This window comes from Lithobates pipiens, unplaced genomic scaffold (assembly GCF_037356315.1).
Source record: "Lithobates pipiens isolate NorthernLeopardFrog02 unplaced genomic scaffold, aLitPip1_a1.2 Scaffold_16, whole genome shotgun sequence".
In the NCBI taxonomy this organism is placed as follows: Eukaryota; Metazoa; Chordata; class Amphibia; order Anura; family Ranidae; genus Lithobates; species Lithobates pipiens.
The window spans coordinates 119,541,527-119,559,450 of record NW_027507748.1 but is presented as its reverse complement, the minus strand read 5'-3'; the positions used below and the strand labels follow the sequence as shown (position 1 = coordinate 119,559,450).

The 17,924-nt window shown below is 41.6% G+C and overlaps 1 protein-coding gene across 1 annotated transcript in view; it reads right to left on the bottom strand.

The window, feature by feature from the left end:
- Positions 1–5,174: 5,174 nt before the first annotated feature.
- Positions 5,175–17,924, bottom strand: part of NUFIP2 (nuclear FMR1 interacting protein 2) — an 84,278-nt gene continuing 71,528 nt past the window's right edge. The window contains exons 3-4 of the mRNA XM_077480364.1: positions 15,590–15,622; positions 5,175–13,788 (exon numbers count right to left, since the gene is read on the bottom strand). Of these exons, the coding sequence (XP_077336490.1) occupies positions 13,736–13,788; positions 15,590–15,622 (86 nt within the window). The 3' untranslated portion in view covers positions 5,175–13,735. The remainder of the gene's footprint in view (positions 13,789–15,589; positions 15,623–17,924) is intronic.

The window sequence follows — 17,924 nt, the reverse complement described above, 5'->3', positions numbered from 1 at the left end:
CTGGGACAGCAGATCCTCCCTCTCGGGCAGCATGAGGGGAGGCTCGTCTGTCGGGCCCAGCAGCATTGACAACCACAGTCTCTTTGGCCAATACAGAACCACCAGTATCAATGTGGTCCGTTCCTGCAGAAATTTCCTCCGGACTAGAGGAATTAGCTTGAATGGGGGGGAAGGCGTAGCAAGTGCGAAACACCCAGTTTTGTGCCAAAGAGTCTATCCCTTTTGCCCCTGCCTCCCTCTCTAGGGAGAAGTATACTGGGACCTGGGTGTTCACTTTCCTGGCGAACAAGTCCACCTCTGCGAGACCCCATCAGCTGGAAACTTTCCCTGTTCAGGGACCATTCTGATTCGTACACCTGGTGTCGACACAGAAAATCCACCAGGTGGTTGTCCACCCCCTTTAGATGGACCGCCGAAACAGACTCTAGGTTTTCCTTGGCCCAGTGCAGGATTGTACTTGTTAGTTTGATCAAGGACGGGCATCTCGTTCCTCCCTGTTTTTTTTTTTTTTTAGGTAGGAAACCGCCACCACGCGGTCCGAGGGGACCTGCACATGGTGGTCCCTCAGATCCCTGGCAAACGCCCTTAAGGCTTCCCAGGTCGCCTGCAACTCTCTCCAATTGGTCGACCTCTGGGACTGTGTCTTCCCCCAGCATCCTTGGTATACTTTCGACCCCAAATGGGCCCCCAGCCCCAAGCACTGGCACCCGTAGTGATGCGGACAGACACTGGAGGAGACCACCATAGACCCCGTACTAGGTTCTCCTCTTTCCTCCACCACCATAAAGACCTTCTGGTCTTTGAGGATAGATGGATAATCCCGTCCAGGGATTCTTGTGCTCCATCCCAGCTGCTCAGAATATTGGCCTGAAGGCACCTGAAATGAGCCCTTGCCCAAGGAACCGCAGGGATTGTTGCCACTAATAGTACCAACCCTGCCATAGCGGAGCGGAGGGAAATTGCCTGATTGGTCTGCAAAAAGGTTACCATCGTCTTCACCTTTTCTACTTTTTCCTCTGTGAGGAAGATTTTCTGTGACACCGAATCTACCAGGAAACCTAGATACTGTATGGCCTGTGTTGGTGTAAAGTGCGACTTTTCTTTGTTTATTAACCACCCCAGCCTTTTTAGACAAGAGATGGCTACCCTCAGATCTCTCTGCAGTTGGAGCTTTGAGGGGGCAAAGAATAAAAGGTCATCCAAGTATGGTATGACTGCGACCTCTTTCAGTCTCAGGGGAGCCAATGCTTCCGCCAGGACCTTGGTGAATATCCTGGGGGAGGAAGATAGACCGAATGGCAGAGCCCTGAATTGAAAGTATGGGGTCTGCCTTCCCCATAGAATTGCTATCCTCAAATACTTTTGAGAGTTCCCGTGAATGGGGATGTGTAGGTACGCGTCCCTCAGATCGAGAGTGGCCATGAAACAATTTGGAGGGAGTATTGACCTCACTGTAAAAATTGTTTCCATACAGAATTTTTTGTAAGTTACCCACTTGTTTAGTAACTTTAGGTTAAAAATTAACTGGAATTTGCCTGACTGTTTCTTCACTAAACACATGCGAGTAGAAACCGTGGCTTATTTCCTGTGATGGAACTGGCACTAGAACCCTCTGGTCTATTAGATCGCCAATTTGCAACAGCAAAGCTGTCGCTTTCTGAGGATCCTTGGGAGGCTTGGTCAGACACATCCTTGTAGGTGGGGTGTGTTTGAACTGTATTTTGTAACCCTCCCTGATGATCCTCAGAATAAAAGTATTTGGGGTAGTCTTTTCCCCACTGTGGGAGGAACTGCCCCAGTCTCCCCCCACAGGAACCAAGTCACTGGGATTTAGTGTTTTTTTTTTTTTTAGAAGAGGAAAAAGGATTACTTTTCTGTTTTCCTCCCATCCACTGTTTTTTTAGGTGTTGACTCCTTAGAGGTCTGTCCTTGTGACTGTCCCTGCCTTTGGGGACGAAAAAAGCGTTTACCTGTAGTCTTTTTGGTTTTAACAGGAAAGGCCTTCTTGTCCGCAGTACGGTCCAGGACCTTCTCAAGATCCTGCCCGAACAAGAGGTCTCCCTCAAAGGGGATGCCACATAACCTCACTTTTGAGGCTGAGTCTCCTGACCAAGACTTCAAGCAAAGTGCCCTGCGAGCTGCGTTTGCGAGGGTAGCAGTCCTGGCTGACAATTTGACCACTCCGCAGAGGCATCTGCCATATAACCTGCTGCTTTATGTAGCATAGGAAGGAATTTCAGGATTTCCTTTCTGGAGGTTCCTCCTTCCAAATGGCTTTGCAATTGTTCCAGCCAGACCTCCAAATTGCGAGCCACTATTGTGGCCATTGCAGGTTTTAAATTAGTCATGGTTACTTCCCATGACCTCTTCAGCAGCACCTCCATCCTCTTATCCATGGGTTTCTTAAGGACACCCATGTCCTCAAAGGCGAGGTCTGTTGATTTTGCACACTGGGAACAAGCGGTGTCTACTTTAGGTACTTTGTTCCAGACGCAAGTGGGGTCCTCACTGAAGGGGAATCTCTGCTTCATACTTTTAGGTAAAAAGAGCTTTTTCTCTGGCTCCTCCCACTCTCTTGATTGAATCTACCAGTGTGCTATGAACCAGAAAAACCCTGGCTGAATCTTCCCTTAGGGTTTGATATATCCGGTCATGTAAGGACAGGGAGACTGGCTCTTCTTTAATTTTGAGCGTCTCATAAATCACCCCCAGTAAGGCATCTACCTCCTCGAGTGAGAGCTTGTCCCTTGAGCAGGAATATCTCTGGATGATGCCGTCTCACTTAGGCCATCCACTGAATCGAATTCCTCTTCCCCTGAATCGTCACCTTCCTCTGGGGTGGAAGCAGGGGGGACTGCGGCTGGTTTTGGGGTCTCAAGGTTCGCTAGCATTGTCTTGATGGATTGAATTTCTTTCTGTACCCCAGAAATCAAATCCTTACAAGCCCCCGTAGCTTCCTTATAGACCAATTTATCTATGCACGGTTTGCAAAGGGGCTTAGACCATCCTTCTTTTAATTTATTCATACATGAAGGACATCTCTTCTTCCCCCCTGACCTCTCTGGTTCTTTGGGCAGAGCCTAAGACAAGAGAAGGAGAGAAGAAAGGAAGAGAAAAACAGACAAGCTAACATTAGCAAAAATAGGATGCTTTCACCAAACACCTATGTGCACCCCACCAACAGGATTCGCAAGACACTTTAGTCCGGATCCTGTTTGAGAGAGAGAGAGAGAGAGAGAGAGGGAGGGAGGGAGGGAGGAAAAGCACACCTGGACCATTTCATAATTCCTTTGCATTGATTAGTCCATCACTCCCAGCCCTGTAGGTACAAGACACCTCTGTGTTTGCCTACCTGAGCTGGTTCGGCTCCACTGCCACTCTCTACTGCATCCATATCAGTTCGGAATCTTGCCTGACCGCCTGGAGGCTTTTCTCTTAGTTTGCAATGCAGTACGATGGTTACGTGGCCGGGGCTTTTTAAAATAGCCGCCAAGGTTCTGACCGTCCACGCTCGCCATATGACCCGGAGCTGGAAGTGGATTGCCAGAAGTCCTCTGTCCTCCACAGGCCTGAACTCGATGTCTGTGCCCACCCCCCGCCTGACTTTGTGCCCAAATCCGAACCTATCGTCAGGCAAGGGAACACCAGCCCTCCCCGGGCTTCCAGAAGGAGAACGCCGGTTCATAGCTGCTGTCAACCTGACCGGAGGACCTCAGATGTCTGCTACCTAAACAGGTACACAGAACTCCTTTCCGGTCCCTTATGGGCACTCCCACCGTCAGGGAAAGGAGAGCTCCTGATCCAGCCTCCTTCTCCGGTGGAGGAAATACAAAGCCTGAAGGGGAAGGGATGGAGACCGCCCTTTAAAGATCTGGATTGTGTTTCCTGCCTCTGGAGGTGGAGCCTATCTCTCTAGTGCTATCCTGGACAGACTAGAGAAATATTAAATTATGGTTTTGTTTTTGCTGTGTCCTATTCCTTTTTAACCACTTGACTTCTGGATTGTTTTACCCCCTTCCCGACCAGAGCATTTTTTTTTGCTATTCAGCACCAAGCTACTATAACTGGCAATTGCACATGCAACATGCAGTACCCAAATTACATTTTTTTTCCCACACAAATAGAGCTTTCTTTTGGTGGCATTTGATCACTAGTGTTTTGTTTTTTTTTGTGATAGAAACAAAAAGAGACTGAAAATGTTGACCTCCCCTAATATTTTCTACTTTGTTATAAAACATTCAATAAAAAATCTCTTAATAAATTATGGTCAAAATGTATTCTGCTACGTGTTTTTTTTTTTATTTTTTTTAAACCAAACTCTTACTGGTCTGTGCAAAGGTTAGAGTCTACAAACTATGGGATATATACTAGACTTTATGCAGCTATGACACCATACTTTGTAAATGATGGTAAACAGCAACTTCTAGTGAACTGTGATAGTGTGGAGGACAATATGGCACTAGCTGATGCTGGCTGGAAGGTACACTAACTGACTGCAATAGTGACACTAATTCAGTGATCAATGCCAATACTGTACTCCAACACTGGCTGGCAAGGGTCTAACATCTAGGGGCAATCAAAGGGTTAACTGAGCCTATGTGTAATGTGTTCTGCTTTTCTTCCCTGATTTGCAGGGAGAAGTCAGACTGCTTTTCACAGTGCACAGTGTGTGTGATTGGCCGCAGCCGACTTCAGCCAATGATTTTGCTGCCAAACTCATGCTCTGTCCAATCACATCACAGGTGGGCAGGGGGCGCATGTAAGCACGCCATGAACCTGGAATAAATGGCCGTAATGTACAGGTACATTGCCCCGCCTGACATCTGCTTGTATTACAACTACTGTGAGTGGGCGGCAAGCGGTTACATCAATAAGGATCTCAAACTATAAATATTTCTGCCACCTGAAACCAAACAACAAAAAGGAGTGAAGAGCAGTGGCACAGTTAACTGGGCCTTATAAAATGTTGCAGTTCATGGGTTTTCCCATCAGTTCACAACTTTGTCATACTATGTGTCATATGCACTGAAACACAATAATTTTGCATGTGGGTGCTATGAAATATTTTACAAAAAGTCACATCCTCTGTGGAAATCATGTCCTGGGATACAAAAATAAGAAAACAAAAACAGTTTTTTACATTTTTCAGCCACAATATGGAACACAACCTTGACTCCGCTGCAGAGAAATGTTTTATTAACAAGTTATTGATTTAGAACATAATACTGAACCAGTATGTATTAACAGTGATGTACATGCCTTATTTCAACCAATAAAAACTAGAGAAGTCTCCACCCCGCCCTACAGCAGAGTGATCCCTCTGTTGCACATTATAGATTTTTAAATTGCACAAACAATAAAACATTTCCTGCATTAAAGGCCCAGTAACAAAAAAATGTAGAACACCAACTTTGTATCAAATAAAACATAGTATAGAGACAATAAAAAGAGCAAAATTGAGAATTAGCAAAACTGAAATGATTTTCTACTCAATAAGGTCTTCCAGATTAAACAAAAATCATTATAGATTACACGACATGTGAAAGAACCAAAAATAAGGACGAATGTTCTATTTGATTAGCAGGTAAACAGTTTTTGTATTACAGGCCTTTAACTGAACCACTAAACCAAGAATACAAGTCATGTAACAGACTAGTCAAGAATTTGCATTCACTTTCATCTTTGTAAAGATTTTAGGAACAGGCTATATTTTTTCCTAGTTACATCTTGCAACCCACCCAAAAAGGTGCAGTAGAACCGAACACTCCATTGACACCTGTTATACCATCCTATGGACATGGTCACTTCAATGGACAAACTGCACATTTCAGTTCTGTCACTGTGCCAGTTAGTTTTAGAACTGTTTTGCAAGTATACATCAACCTCCATTCCCCAAATAACTGAACAGAGGTTTCATTGTGTTGCAGACAACCACTGCCATCTGCATAGGATAGACATAATGAATATCAAATCATAAAGGCTTGACGCCAGGGCACATGGAGCCCAAGAGTCTGGGCATACTGTGTCTGTACTGGAGTTGCCATCAAGGTTACACAGGGAATAGACCTTGGCCAACTGTGACTATAAGACTGAAAAATGACTTGAGAGCCTGTATGGACTTCACTCTGACCAAAAGTGTTCAATAACCACCTGTCCTATCTACAGCACAATTAACCTACAAGCAGCAATGTTAACTTTGTAACGCAGGAACACAAACCCTAAATAAAAATGAAGGCCATCACGACTCATGACACATTAGCAGCATATAGTTTGCTGCGGTCAGAGGCAGCTATGTGCTATAACCGCATACAAACTGGCCGATTACTTGCAACCAGTTTGTTGCAAGTAAAACTCCATAGAAACGATGACCCTGGACACACTGTTTGCTTCCAGGTTTACAACCACCAGCATGGATTTATTGATTTTTACCAATCACCACCCCTAACTACTGCAATGAATGTAGCCTAAATTAAGAAAAATAGGCACTTCCTTTTCACTGCCTCCTTCCCTCTCACATAATTAAAAAAAAAAAAAAAAAAAAGTATTTAACAAGCTATAAAACTTTTTCATATTTACATGAATGCACTTCCTGAATCCTCACCTAGGCGAGGTTTTGTTCACCAACTTGCTGCCTCTTGGGACATCTATGTCACATCCCAGGATGCAGTATGTTGATGTTTCAGTGCTAATCTCACACATGCAAACATGACTCCCCTGCACATGCACAGATCGCTGTAGGTCTGTCAGCCTATGGCTACTGGCACAGAAGTGCAGCAGTCTGCGCATATGCAGAGCGATGCACAGTGTATATGCACATCTTGGATATTGTTCCAAGATGAAGGCATAGGAACCTTTTCTCTCTTTTTTTTTTCCATTATTTAGATACAGGAAGCAAAGTTCTTCTCCTTCAAGAACCTATCATGAAAGAAATAAGTGTGCTGCTATTCTCTGCCCCTTTACAATGCCAATTACCTAGCTGATACTAAATTTCAGATAGCACTTGCTATACCATAAACTAATAATACCCAAACAATTGTGACATGCTGTGAACACCGCTGCAGTGACAATAAGTACCACACAACAATACATAAACAAAAATGATATATAATTATGAATTAAAAAGTGACATAGTGCAAACAGTCCTTAATGCAATCTTAAGTGCACCGTGCCTCATTCCCAGGGTTCCACGTGTAATAAGTACACACCGCACAGATATCGGTGACTTCCTAGCCGTATAACAAGGAAGTTCAGCAAGGCTTGTAGGATACAATTCCTGGTGTCTCGTTTCCACTAATTCAGTGTTCCTCCCTGTTGCAATCCAAGAGGTTATCCCACATGGTTATTTGACAGATGAGGAATAAATGGAGAAATAGTCTCCTATAGTATAAAATCCTTTGTAATTTTAGAACAACAAACCAATGTATAAAATCGCAATATATAAATACCTCTGGTAGTGTGCAGTGATGGACGCTGCCTGGAGCCCGGCTTGTGTTCCACTCACTGGGCCGGAGATGAGGCATAGTAGCATCAGCTTGATGCGTTTCGTCAACAGGCAACATCAAAAGCAGCTGCTTTGACATTGCCTGTTGATTAAACGAGTCTTGACGATTCTCTAGTGTGTCATCTTTGGCCCAGTGAGTGGAACGCAAGCCAGGCTCTAGACAGCATCCATCCCTACATACTACCAGAGGGCAGTTTTGTATTTATATGGTGACGATTATATACACTAAAATTTTACAAGAATAAATCAAAGCATTTTATAGTATGGGGGCTCGCTCTTCATTTATTTCTCATTTGCCAAATAACCGTGTGGGAGAACCCCTTGGAATGCAACAGAAACACTGAATTTGTGGAAACGAGACACCAGGAATTGTAGGGAAGATCTACAAGCCCCGCTGGCTCTCCTTGCTATAAGGCCAGGAAGTCATCCACATCTGGTGAGTGCGGTGAGCACATATTATGTGGTGGAACACACAGAGGGAACCCTGGGAACGAGGCATGGAGCACTCCAGATTGCATTAAGGACTGCACTATGTCACTTTAATTCATAATTAAATATTATTATTCAGTACTCATCACTCCAGCAGTATGTCACAATTTTTTGGGTATTTGTTTATGGTATAGCAAGCGCTATCTGAAATTATCGGTTAACCCTTTTTGACACAACAGATAGCAGCTACATATAAAATTATCTAGTGTTTGTTTTCCCTGCGTGCAACCATTTCTTAATAATTGCTTAGCTAACACGTCTACTCACTCATTATAAAACTGTTGCTTGAAAAAAAAAAAATGCTGCCAGCTGTCGCTATACTGTCCTTTGAAGGGCAATCCAGAGCGGATCAATTTTCAGGAGGTGGTAAGCATTAGTGCATGTGAAAGAAGCTTCAGTTATCCAGTGAGCTATTGACTAGTTTGTAACGATGGAACCCCTGACTTACACACACTTCAGTCACTTACCCCCAAAAAATTGTGCAAGTCAAAAGGTTAGGTTAAAACATGTTTGTTCTAGGTTAGCTGAGGAGTGGGCTCAGCTTATTAAATCAGACTAGAGCTGAGCACTCCAGGCCTGTACAGCAGCCAACATTTAGCCGACATGCAAAAGGTATACAGCATTAATGGCCCATTCACACTGTTGTGGTGCACTTACATACATTACGTTGCAGGTCAACATGTGTTGCGTTAAGGCAACTAATTTATTTGAACAGAAACGCACCAAAAAAAAAAAAAAATGTTTCATGCACCATTTCTGGCAGCGCACAGCAGCACACATCCATTGGTAAACTGCACTGAGTTACCATTCATTTTAAATAGCATTTCAGAATTAATGCCAATGCACAAATGCAAGCAATGTTCGTTGACGCTTGTTACAACATAATAGTGTGAATGGGCCCACGGGAGAAGAATGGCAAAAAAATGTTATATATATATATATATATATATATATATATATATATATATATATATATAAATATCTCCATCCATATCCTGATCAGCTTGATGGCACTCCATGGACACTGCGCATCAGAAAGCTTTTCAGAGAGATTTGTATTGGAAATCTTCACATTAGGATAAGGTGTTGTGCCTAGACCATTTTGAGGAGTGCTTTGCTGGATTGGGAGCAGAGAGGTAACATTTGCTTCTGACCCCCTATGCACTCATCAATGAACCTTTTTCACCTGAAAATGTGTTACATTACGAACCACACTTTAAGCTTTTTTTCTGTCCCTTTAACATGTATTTTAGGTTTAGTGCCTGACATATGTTTGATTCCCAAATTTCAGTATGATGTATGAGACCATAAATATACAGACTATGTTGCAGACAAGACAAAGTAAAATGTCATTGTTTCATATGGCAAAGCTAAAACTAGCTTTAGTATGTTGCCAAATAAGAAACATTGATAAACATTTGTCGCCATTTACAGGCACTGTGTATTTGAGCATTAAGATGTCGTCCCACTTCAAGGACTAAAGAAAAAAAAAAAAAAAAAAAGATAAATTAAATGTATAGGCAACCTAAAATTTTATTTTAAAATGGTAAACGATGCTTTGGATGTCACCCACTTTTACACTTGTTGCATAAACTGGTGTTTCTACTAAACCAGAAAAATATAAATTGTAAAACATAGCAAAGGAAACAAGGCACAGGTACAGTACTGTTTTCAAACACCAAGAGTTCTGTGCATGTTTCCTGTGCTAAAATAACTGAAAACTAGATTTTAGGTGTTTAAAACAAAAATATTGGAGGTGAATGGAGCAACATTTACAATGAAATTTTCTCAGTGACAAATGCTTGCCAAGAGCAATGTGCAGCAAAACCTTTTTTTTGTTGTTGTTTATTAAAGTGTAACGCCATCTTTTATCACATTGACAACATTTTATATTACAAGGCAGGCCAGTAGTATAATAAACCTTGTGAATTCTATTATTTACCAGTTTGGTTACTTTATCCCTTTTTTCACTGTTAAAGTGGACCTTTCAATAAATCTACATGAATTACCTGCTACAATAAATAGCAACGGCATAATTTTTCAAAAAGCTCTAACTTTTTTTGCAGACTTTGCACTAAAACCAATTATTACATTAAGTCCCCCCTACAAAATCACAGTAAAAACAAAAACATATGCAAGGGAAAAACAAGGTAAAAAAACAAAAACCACATATGCCTGCCTTACTCCTTTCACCTAGGCAAGATGACATCCTAATACTTCCAGTATCTGGGAGCAAGCAGTGAAATCCTGTCACTGTGCTGGAATGTCAACCTGGACAGATTAGGAGATGCTCAGCACTAGTCAGAATCTTGCTGCAAGGATCGTGATGTCACCCTAGCCTAGCCACAAGGAGTGCCTTTTTTTTTTTTAAACAGGTGTCTTATATTACACTTTACCACTGCAATTTTGTATAAGGGTGGGGGTCATGATGTGATAAATGGACCCTTTTATTGCATAGCCTGCTTTAAAAAGCAGCCTTTGAACTCTAGAAAAGGCGTTTTGCCTAGGCCGAAACATCATCAGCTTTCTACAGGAAGGAGGAAACATCTTCTCTACACCAATAATCAAACTGCCATATTATAGAAAACCACAAGGTGAGAGACAGCAACAGGGGACTGATCGGTGTCTAACATTTATGAGCACAAAGTGCTGCACAGGCACAAAGATGGTGCCAGGCTTCAGAAGAGATAAGCAGATGAAGGCATTGCCATGGGGTGCTGTGAACTTTGTTAAAGGAATGCCATTTGTAAGTTTTGCAACTACACATTACCTAGCCTGCATTCACTAAAACAGAATTTTTTTTTTTTAATATCTTTATGATGTTGGGTCCATTATTGAAAGTATCCAATGTGCCGAAAAGGAAAATAAAAAATAAAAACACACATGAAAGTAGTACTATTATACACCAGTTGGCGAAATGGTGGAGCTGTCGCTGATGCTCTAGGGAATGAATATATATACACACACACACACACACACACACACACACACACACACACACACACACACACACACACACACACTGACCCTCTGACTTCAATGTCTTTTTAGTTACTTTACTGGAACAAGTATGCATGAGGAGTGTCAAAAGCCCTGCATTACCAATCCTGAATTAGTGGCTAAAAGTATGGAAGCAAAAGGGTTAGCATGACAGGCAAATAATGGGCAGAATGATTTTCAGCATTGACAGCTTTTATATAGAAAATAATTTCTTTTAAGTGAAGACCGCTGTAATCTGTTCACATTTTGAACACTTCACAGCTTGTAACAGAAGAAAACAGGCAAGGAATAGCACTAACAATCCCTGCTACTGGAACCATCTTCTAATGTCACTGTGCTCAGACCATGGACATTTGTTTTACTTATTCTTAACAATTATCAGTAAATGAGCTTTAAAACAAGCCTTTAATAACCTCTGTAGTCAGTCTGTAGGTACTGCGAAGCATTTCATCCTTAAAAGAACACAACCGAATGTGAAGCCCAGTTGCAGTATTGTTCATATTAGAAGGCTGCCACATCAAGGCTGCTAAAGAAAGCAAGGAGAGACATGAGCTGCAATTCCAATGTTTCAGTTGTGAAATTTGAGGATTTCTCTACAGTACTTGGGGTTACAGAGGTCAGTAAGGGCTTTTAAAGGTAATTTACTGGTTAAGAAAATGTAAAAAAAAAAATATTTAAATGTCCATATTCCGGGGACAGGTTTACTTTAAGTGTAGACTGCTGCAGTCAGACAACATGGCTACAGTTAAAATATGAACACCTCCTATTGGGCAAAATGGATACTTATAGGAAGTACAAGAACACAGGTGAGGAGTATTATTTAAATTCCTGTTAAAATTTGCCATTTCACTGTTCTGTTTTATAATATGTCTCTCTTTCTCAAAGAAAAGTGCAAAAAAGGCAGAGCTACACTTTAACCTGAAATTCAATAGTAAACTGGTACACAGCATCATCTCTACAATTGGTGTTTAGGGGACTTCTTGCAACCAAGAGATTAACCCCTTCAAATATTGGAGGGGCCCGCAACATTAAAAAATATTCTATGTATATAGCACCATTCTATTCCAAAAGACATTTTGTGTTTCATTTGCAGAGGCACTCACAACTATTGCTTGCATAGAAGCCCAGCTCTGTGCAATCCCAGGGTGCTCCGCGAGGCTGATCAAGATAAAGTAAACAGGCAAGGACACTGCCCAAAGACAACGCAACAGTTATAAAGCAAAAATGCCCTAAAAGGAGGCAAAATTTAAAAAAAACAAAAAAATAAAATAAAAAAAGTTTCTCTAAACCTGCACCCATTCTGTTACAACTCTTCTAGTAACCAATGCACTGCAGGCCACTCTAAAGGAAAGGGTCAATACCTTTATTGCTCAAGTCCCGCTTCCAATATTGTCCCTCAAGTGAAGAGGGAACGGCCAATATTTTTAGAAAATCATTAAAGACATTTGTAGCATACAGTTAAAAGGAAAAACTAAAATGAAAACCCATGGCGCCACAAATGTTGCTGTAGTTGGTGGATATCCATGAAACCCAAGGAAACATAAAAGCAGAAAACTAAATCGGATATTTTCAACACACAGTGGGATGAAGCAGCCATAGTGCACAGCTGCCTCACTCAACTTGCTCCCCTTTTATACAATGACATCAAACAGGGAACAGATTTTACTCTTTATATATCTTTTAAATATATTAAATGCCTAAATAGATTACTTTATTTTGAGTTCGCTATTTTTTTAAATCTATTTTTTTTTTTTTGCTTTTGTTCTTTACGTTTAAAGCATTTCTGTTTACTAGTCTTCAATGGATGGGACAAATTCCAAACGGTCAAACTTAAGAAACCTGCTTGTCCGAATAGTTTTTTTTCCAGAATTCAAAAAGTGCGTCTCCAGTTCCAAAAAATCGTGAAAAATTGTGTTCAAAGACAGCTGTTTTTTTTTTCCTTTTATAGTCGTTACTTTTGAAGTCTCAGAAGAAAACAGAAAGAATTAAAAAAAAAAAATTATATATAAACTGTTATTTTCAAACCTAAAAATGTTTTTTTTTTCTTTTTTTTATATTTTTTAAGCAGGGATACGTGTTGTATGTAGAAGCCAGTAACATAAAGATACATAAAGTGAAGTATAAGACTGTGGCTGTTGGAATATTCCTCAAACACGATGTGCTCTCTCTGGTTGTTGGCAAATTAAGCAGATAAGCAATATTTTTTTCTTCTTCATGAGACTCCGCACAAGTTATCCCAATGGTAAGAGCATGCCTGCGAAGATACTTGTCAACTTTATTCACTCAGTTTTTAAGATGATGGAAAAAAAAAAAAAAAAAAAAAATGAATGAAAAAAAAAAGTATGGTTTAAAGTGAGAAAAAAAAAAAAAAAAAAACAACATGTACCAGTGATTAAATAATTTTCTTTTTCCCCGGGAAAAGATGTTTTGCTTCCTGATTGGATCAAAGATTTTTGAATATCATTGCTACTTTTAAATTTGTTTAAATAACTATATATTTGTATATATATAGAATTTTGTATACATAGTTATCTAAACAAAAAATATATATATATATATTTGTATGTATATATATTTATTTATATAATTATATATCCAATGTCCTGATTTTTTTTTTAGGTTCCTTTTGTGTTTCTCTCCCTTGTGGTTAAGCGCACATTAAAGAACGGGGCATGATAGCCAGATATTGTCTCTCATGCACTGATGAAATGACTTAGGAAAAAAGCCAGCAATCCCAAGGCAGTCTCAGAGATCAGGGTGGTCCATGGCTTCATTATAAGTGATTATCCTATTGGGATCTGAAAAAAAAAAAGAAAAATTCAACTTTCTTGTATAATAAATCAATAATGCTTGCCAAGCCTAAACTTCCATATTTATTCTGTCCATTGGTGATCAAGCAGTATGAAAAATTGCAGAGCTATAGTACCAGGTGAAAGCAAACCAGAGGCTTACTATGCACCCTGTGTTGTGCTAGGGAACATGTGTAAAGACATAAAATTACACTTTCCTTTGACGTTGCCATCAATAATGCATTAAGATGATAGACATTTGAACTAAACCTTCAAGGTGAGCAACACGGCTCACCCACATATCCATTTCTCTTTTTTCCCCATTTCTAAAACAGTGGCCTTACAAGTGCACTGCCGCCAACATAGACATTTCCTGTAGTGTAGACTGCAGCTTTTTACCATGCATAAAGTGTGCTCGGGGGTAAATCTGTACCCAGAAAGATCAGCTTCTGATTAATGGACCACTGACAGGAGTCACATGATCACCAATTCTTCCTGCCTCCTGGGCATTCCCAACTATTTGAATAAGTACAGGTTTTAAGATTCTACAAATAATAATAATAAAAAAAAAAAAAAAAAAATCCTTCTTGAAACACTGACATTTTAATAGCGAAAGCGTTTAAAGGATAAGTTCACTTTTGGAACATGTTGCATCCATTTTTAGGGTGGAACATGTAAAATGTTCCAGTGTATACAGCTGTGCCCTGCTGACCCACTCCCCCCCCCATGACAGCTGGCTGGAGATCTTCTCTCTGCACTCACTGTCACTATTTAAAAACAGCGCCGCTTTGCACACACAGCCGTTTCATTCATTGTGCTTCCTGGAAATGGATGCCTACAAGTACCGTCAGGCTGCGCCTGACAGCTTGTAGTTTCCAATCAACAACAAGGACGTTGGCGAGCTTCCTTGTAGTCCACTGATTTTTCCTGTTTTCAGGTAACTGTCCATACGAGGTGCGGGCAGACAGCCATGCTGAGAGTCTGCAGGAGCTAAACATTGCACCCGTTGCCTGCTGATCACAGGTGCAATGCTCTACAGGTCCCTTAAAATAAAATAAATGCACATTCTTTATCCTGAAAAAAAAAAAAAAATGCATTTTATATTTTCTTTTTAAAAGGTGACCTGATCATTTAAAAAGGAAAAAATAAATCAAATAATTACTGATTCAATACCAGGGAACTGCAAGAAGATGCATCTGGACAGGCAGACATAGGTTTACTAGCAGCCAGTACACAGGGGTAAGTAATATACAGGCTAAAAAGGATTTTACACAACCCATTCAGCTCCCCTTCATATGGGTTTTGGGGAGTGGAAGCATTCTTTAAATCATATATGTGATTACAACTCAAGTAGAAATCTGGCACAATTTAGCTAATTCGAGTGGAACACCAGCTAAAACATTCTTAATTGTTAATTTATTCCTAATATGCAAAGGTTACAACCCCTGCCAGGTTCTCACTGCTACATCTCGACTAGGTTGATTTGACCTTGTCTTAAGGATATGGCAGAAAGCAGTTTGAAACCTCCCCAAAGTCAGAGAACCTACCATCTCTGACAGTTGTCAGCAAACCGATGCCCCCACTGGGACATTTCCCCTCTACTCAGGTTCCAGTTGGAACTATAAAAATCGGATTCCTTTTTTTTTTCTATTCCAGTCACAATGACCACCAGGACAATGAGAACCTTTCAGAACCTAACATTTCTCTAAAATTAGTGAGAGTTTTTGCTGGAGTGCTACATGATGGTAGAAACTAAAGTTATCCAAGGCAAATAATCATTAAAATTTTGTTTATAAACATAAGTCCTTACCTTGTTTTTGCAAGTTCAAAATAGATTCCATTTCTGTAAAGAAAACATAAAAATAACAGGTCAGGATGCTGGAATGAGGAAAGAGAAAATACTCAGGAAGGACATTCCTTCTGACAATTATTTCCTTGCCACATTAAACCGCAAAGCAACATGTGGTAAATAGTTATCCATGTTAATAGGAAGAGGATAGAATAGATAAATATAGCATATTGACAGTACAATTGCTTCTCATCAAGAATCCTTTATAAAGAGGTAATCTGTACCTCCATTAGAAACACACAAACCCGTTTAAATCGATTTAGAAAAGATAGTGGCACAAGGACATGAAAGATAGTTACATGAACTTTACTCAGGGACTGGCTACATTCCACAGATGGAAACAATGTATACAGAGGCTACAAAGGATTGTCCAGATTGCCTACCAGCGTAAAATCAAAATGTGCACAAGTGAAACAGAACTTTGCTTATACTTGGTGGTTTTTGTGGTTGGTGGTTTTTCTAACCTATAAAAAAAATCCTGAGCCCAATCTTGATCCAGCAGTAGCTCTCTTCATTGGATAGAAGCACAGCAATCTGGCTGTCAATTACAGCCGGTGGAAAGAGTAAGGGGGCGGGCCGTGCCTTGCTCGGTCTGTGTCAATGGACACAGAGCCGGTTTGGGAGGGAACACACACACTCAGCTTGCTGGGGGGGCACGTGGCAGGAACTCAGCAGGGGAACTGAGGAGCATTAGGGCTGAACTGTGAAAAAACATTACAAGGAGCAAGCAAGTAGAACATGTTTATATATACTTCCAGATAGTGGGCGACATTCCTTCCTGCCTCCCCACAATGCCACGCTTGGTATGTGTGCGTCCCACTGCCAGTTTATATTGGAAAGAACACAAACCTAGGTAAATGTTACCTTGCTCAGCACATGAATGGTCAAAGTGGAGGCTTGCTTTAAAAAAAAGTCTCAGAATCATGCTATAGCCCAGGGGTTGGGAACCTATGGCTCGCGAGCCAGATGTGGCTCTTTTGATGGCTACATCTGGCTCTCGCCTCTCAATCCGTGGATTGCGTGGTGTGCCGATCTGCGGATTGAGCCCATAGGAAAGGCCGCGGCTTCGGCCTAGCTCCGGAGCCGCAGTCATCTTGGTACACCCGGCGGCGGCCTAGGTGAGCGGCGTGTTGACGTCATCACCGCCTGCCTCATCTGCTCCAGGACCTGCCAGCAAGCAGAGTCAGACATAGGGAGGTGTGCATATTGTAGTGGGGGAGATGTGGATATTACAGGGGGGGGACGATGTGGACATTAAAGGGGGGGGGGGGGAGATGGACCCCCCCTCCCGCTGGATGCGGCGGTCCGTTTCGCTGCAGGAGCGATCTGGGATGAGGGGATGGCCGTTGGTTTCTGGCCATCCCCTCTCGATCGCTCCTGGCGAATGAGAAGCTTCCCCCGCTGTGTATAGTAAACACAGGCAGGGAGGAAGGGATGTCATTCTCCTCGGGGCGGTCTTTTTGACCGGACTACGAGGAGAACAGTGAAAGTAAGTGTGCACCAACACTACACTGACATGTAGGCACACAAATCCCCCCCCTCCCCCTCCCAGTCACAGTGCCACTGATTGTAGTGATCATTTATTTTCTGATCACTGCATTTAGTGTCAGTTGTGACAGTAAAAACTATCAGGGCAGTTAGTGTTAGGTCCAGGGTAGCCCCCTACCCCCCCCCAATAAAGGTTTAACTCCTAGATTGCCCATAGAGTTAACCCTTTCACCCCCTTTTGCCAGTGTCACTAAGCGATCATTTTTCTGATCGCTGCATTAGTGTCGCTAGGTAGCTAGTTATTTTTTTAGGTTCACCGCCAGGTTTTTATAGCGCTAGGTACCCCCATATACTACCCAATAATGGTTTTAACCCCCTGATTGCCCCTAGTTAACCCTTTCACCAGCAAACACCGTATAAGTGTCACTGGTGACGCTGGTTAGCCAGTTATTTAGGTTCCCCGTCAGGTTTTTATATAGCGCCAGGGACCCCCATATACTACCGAATAAAAATTTGAACCCCATGATTGCCCCTAGTTAACCCTATCACCAGTGATCACCGTATAAGTGTTACGGGTGAGTCTGGTTAGTTAGTTTGCTTTTTATAGCATCAGGGCACCCGCCATTACCCAATAAAGGTTTAACCCCCTGATCACCCGGCAGTTGATATCAATTAGGTTTTAGGGTCAGGGCCTGCGTCGCCCCAGGCAGCGCTAGGTTAGTGCCAGTACCGCTAACACCGACGCGCAAAGCATAAACCTCCCGTAGTGGTAAAGAATCTGAACAGATCAATATCTGATCTGATCAGA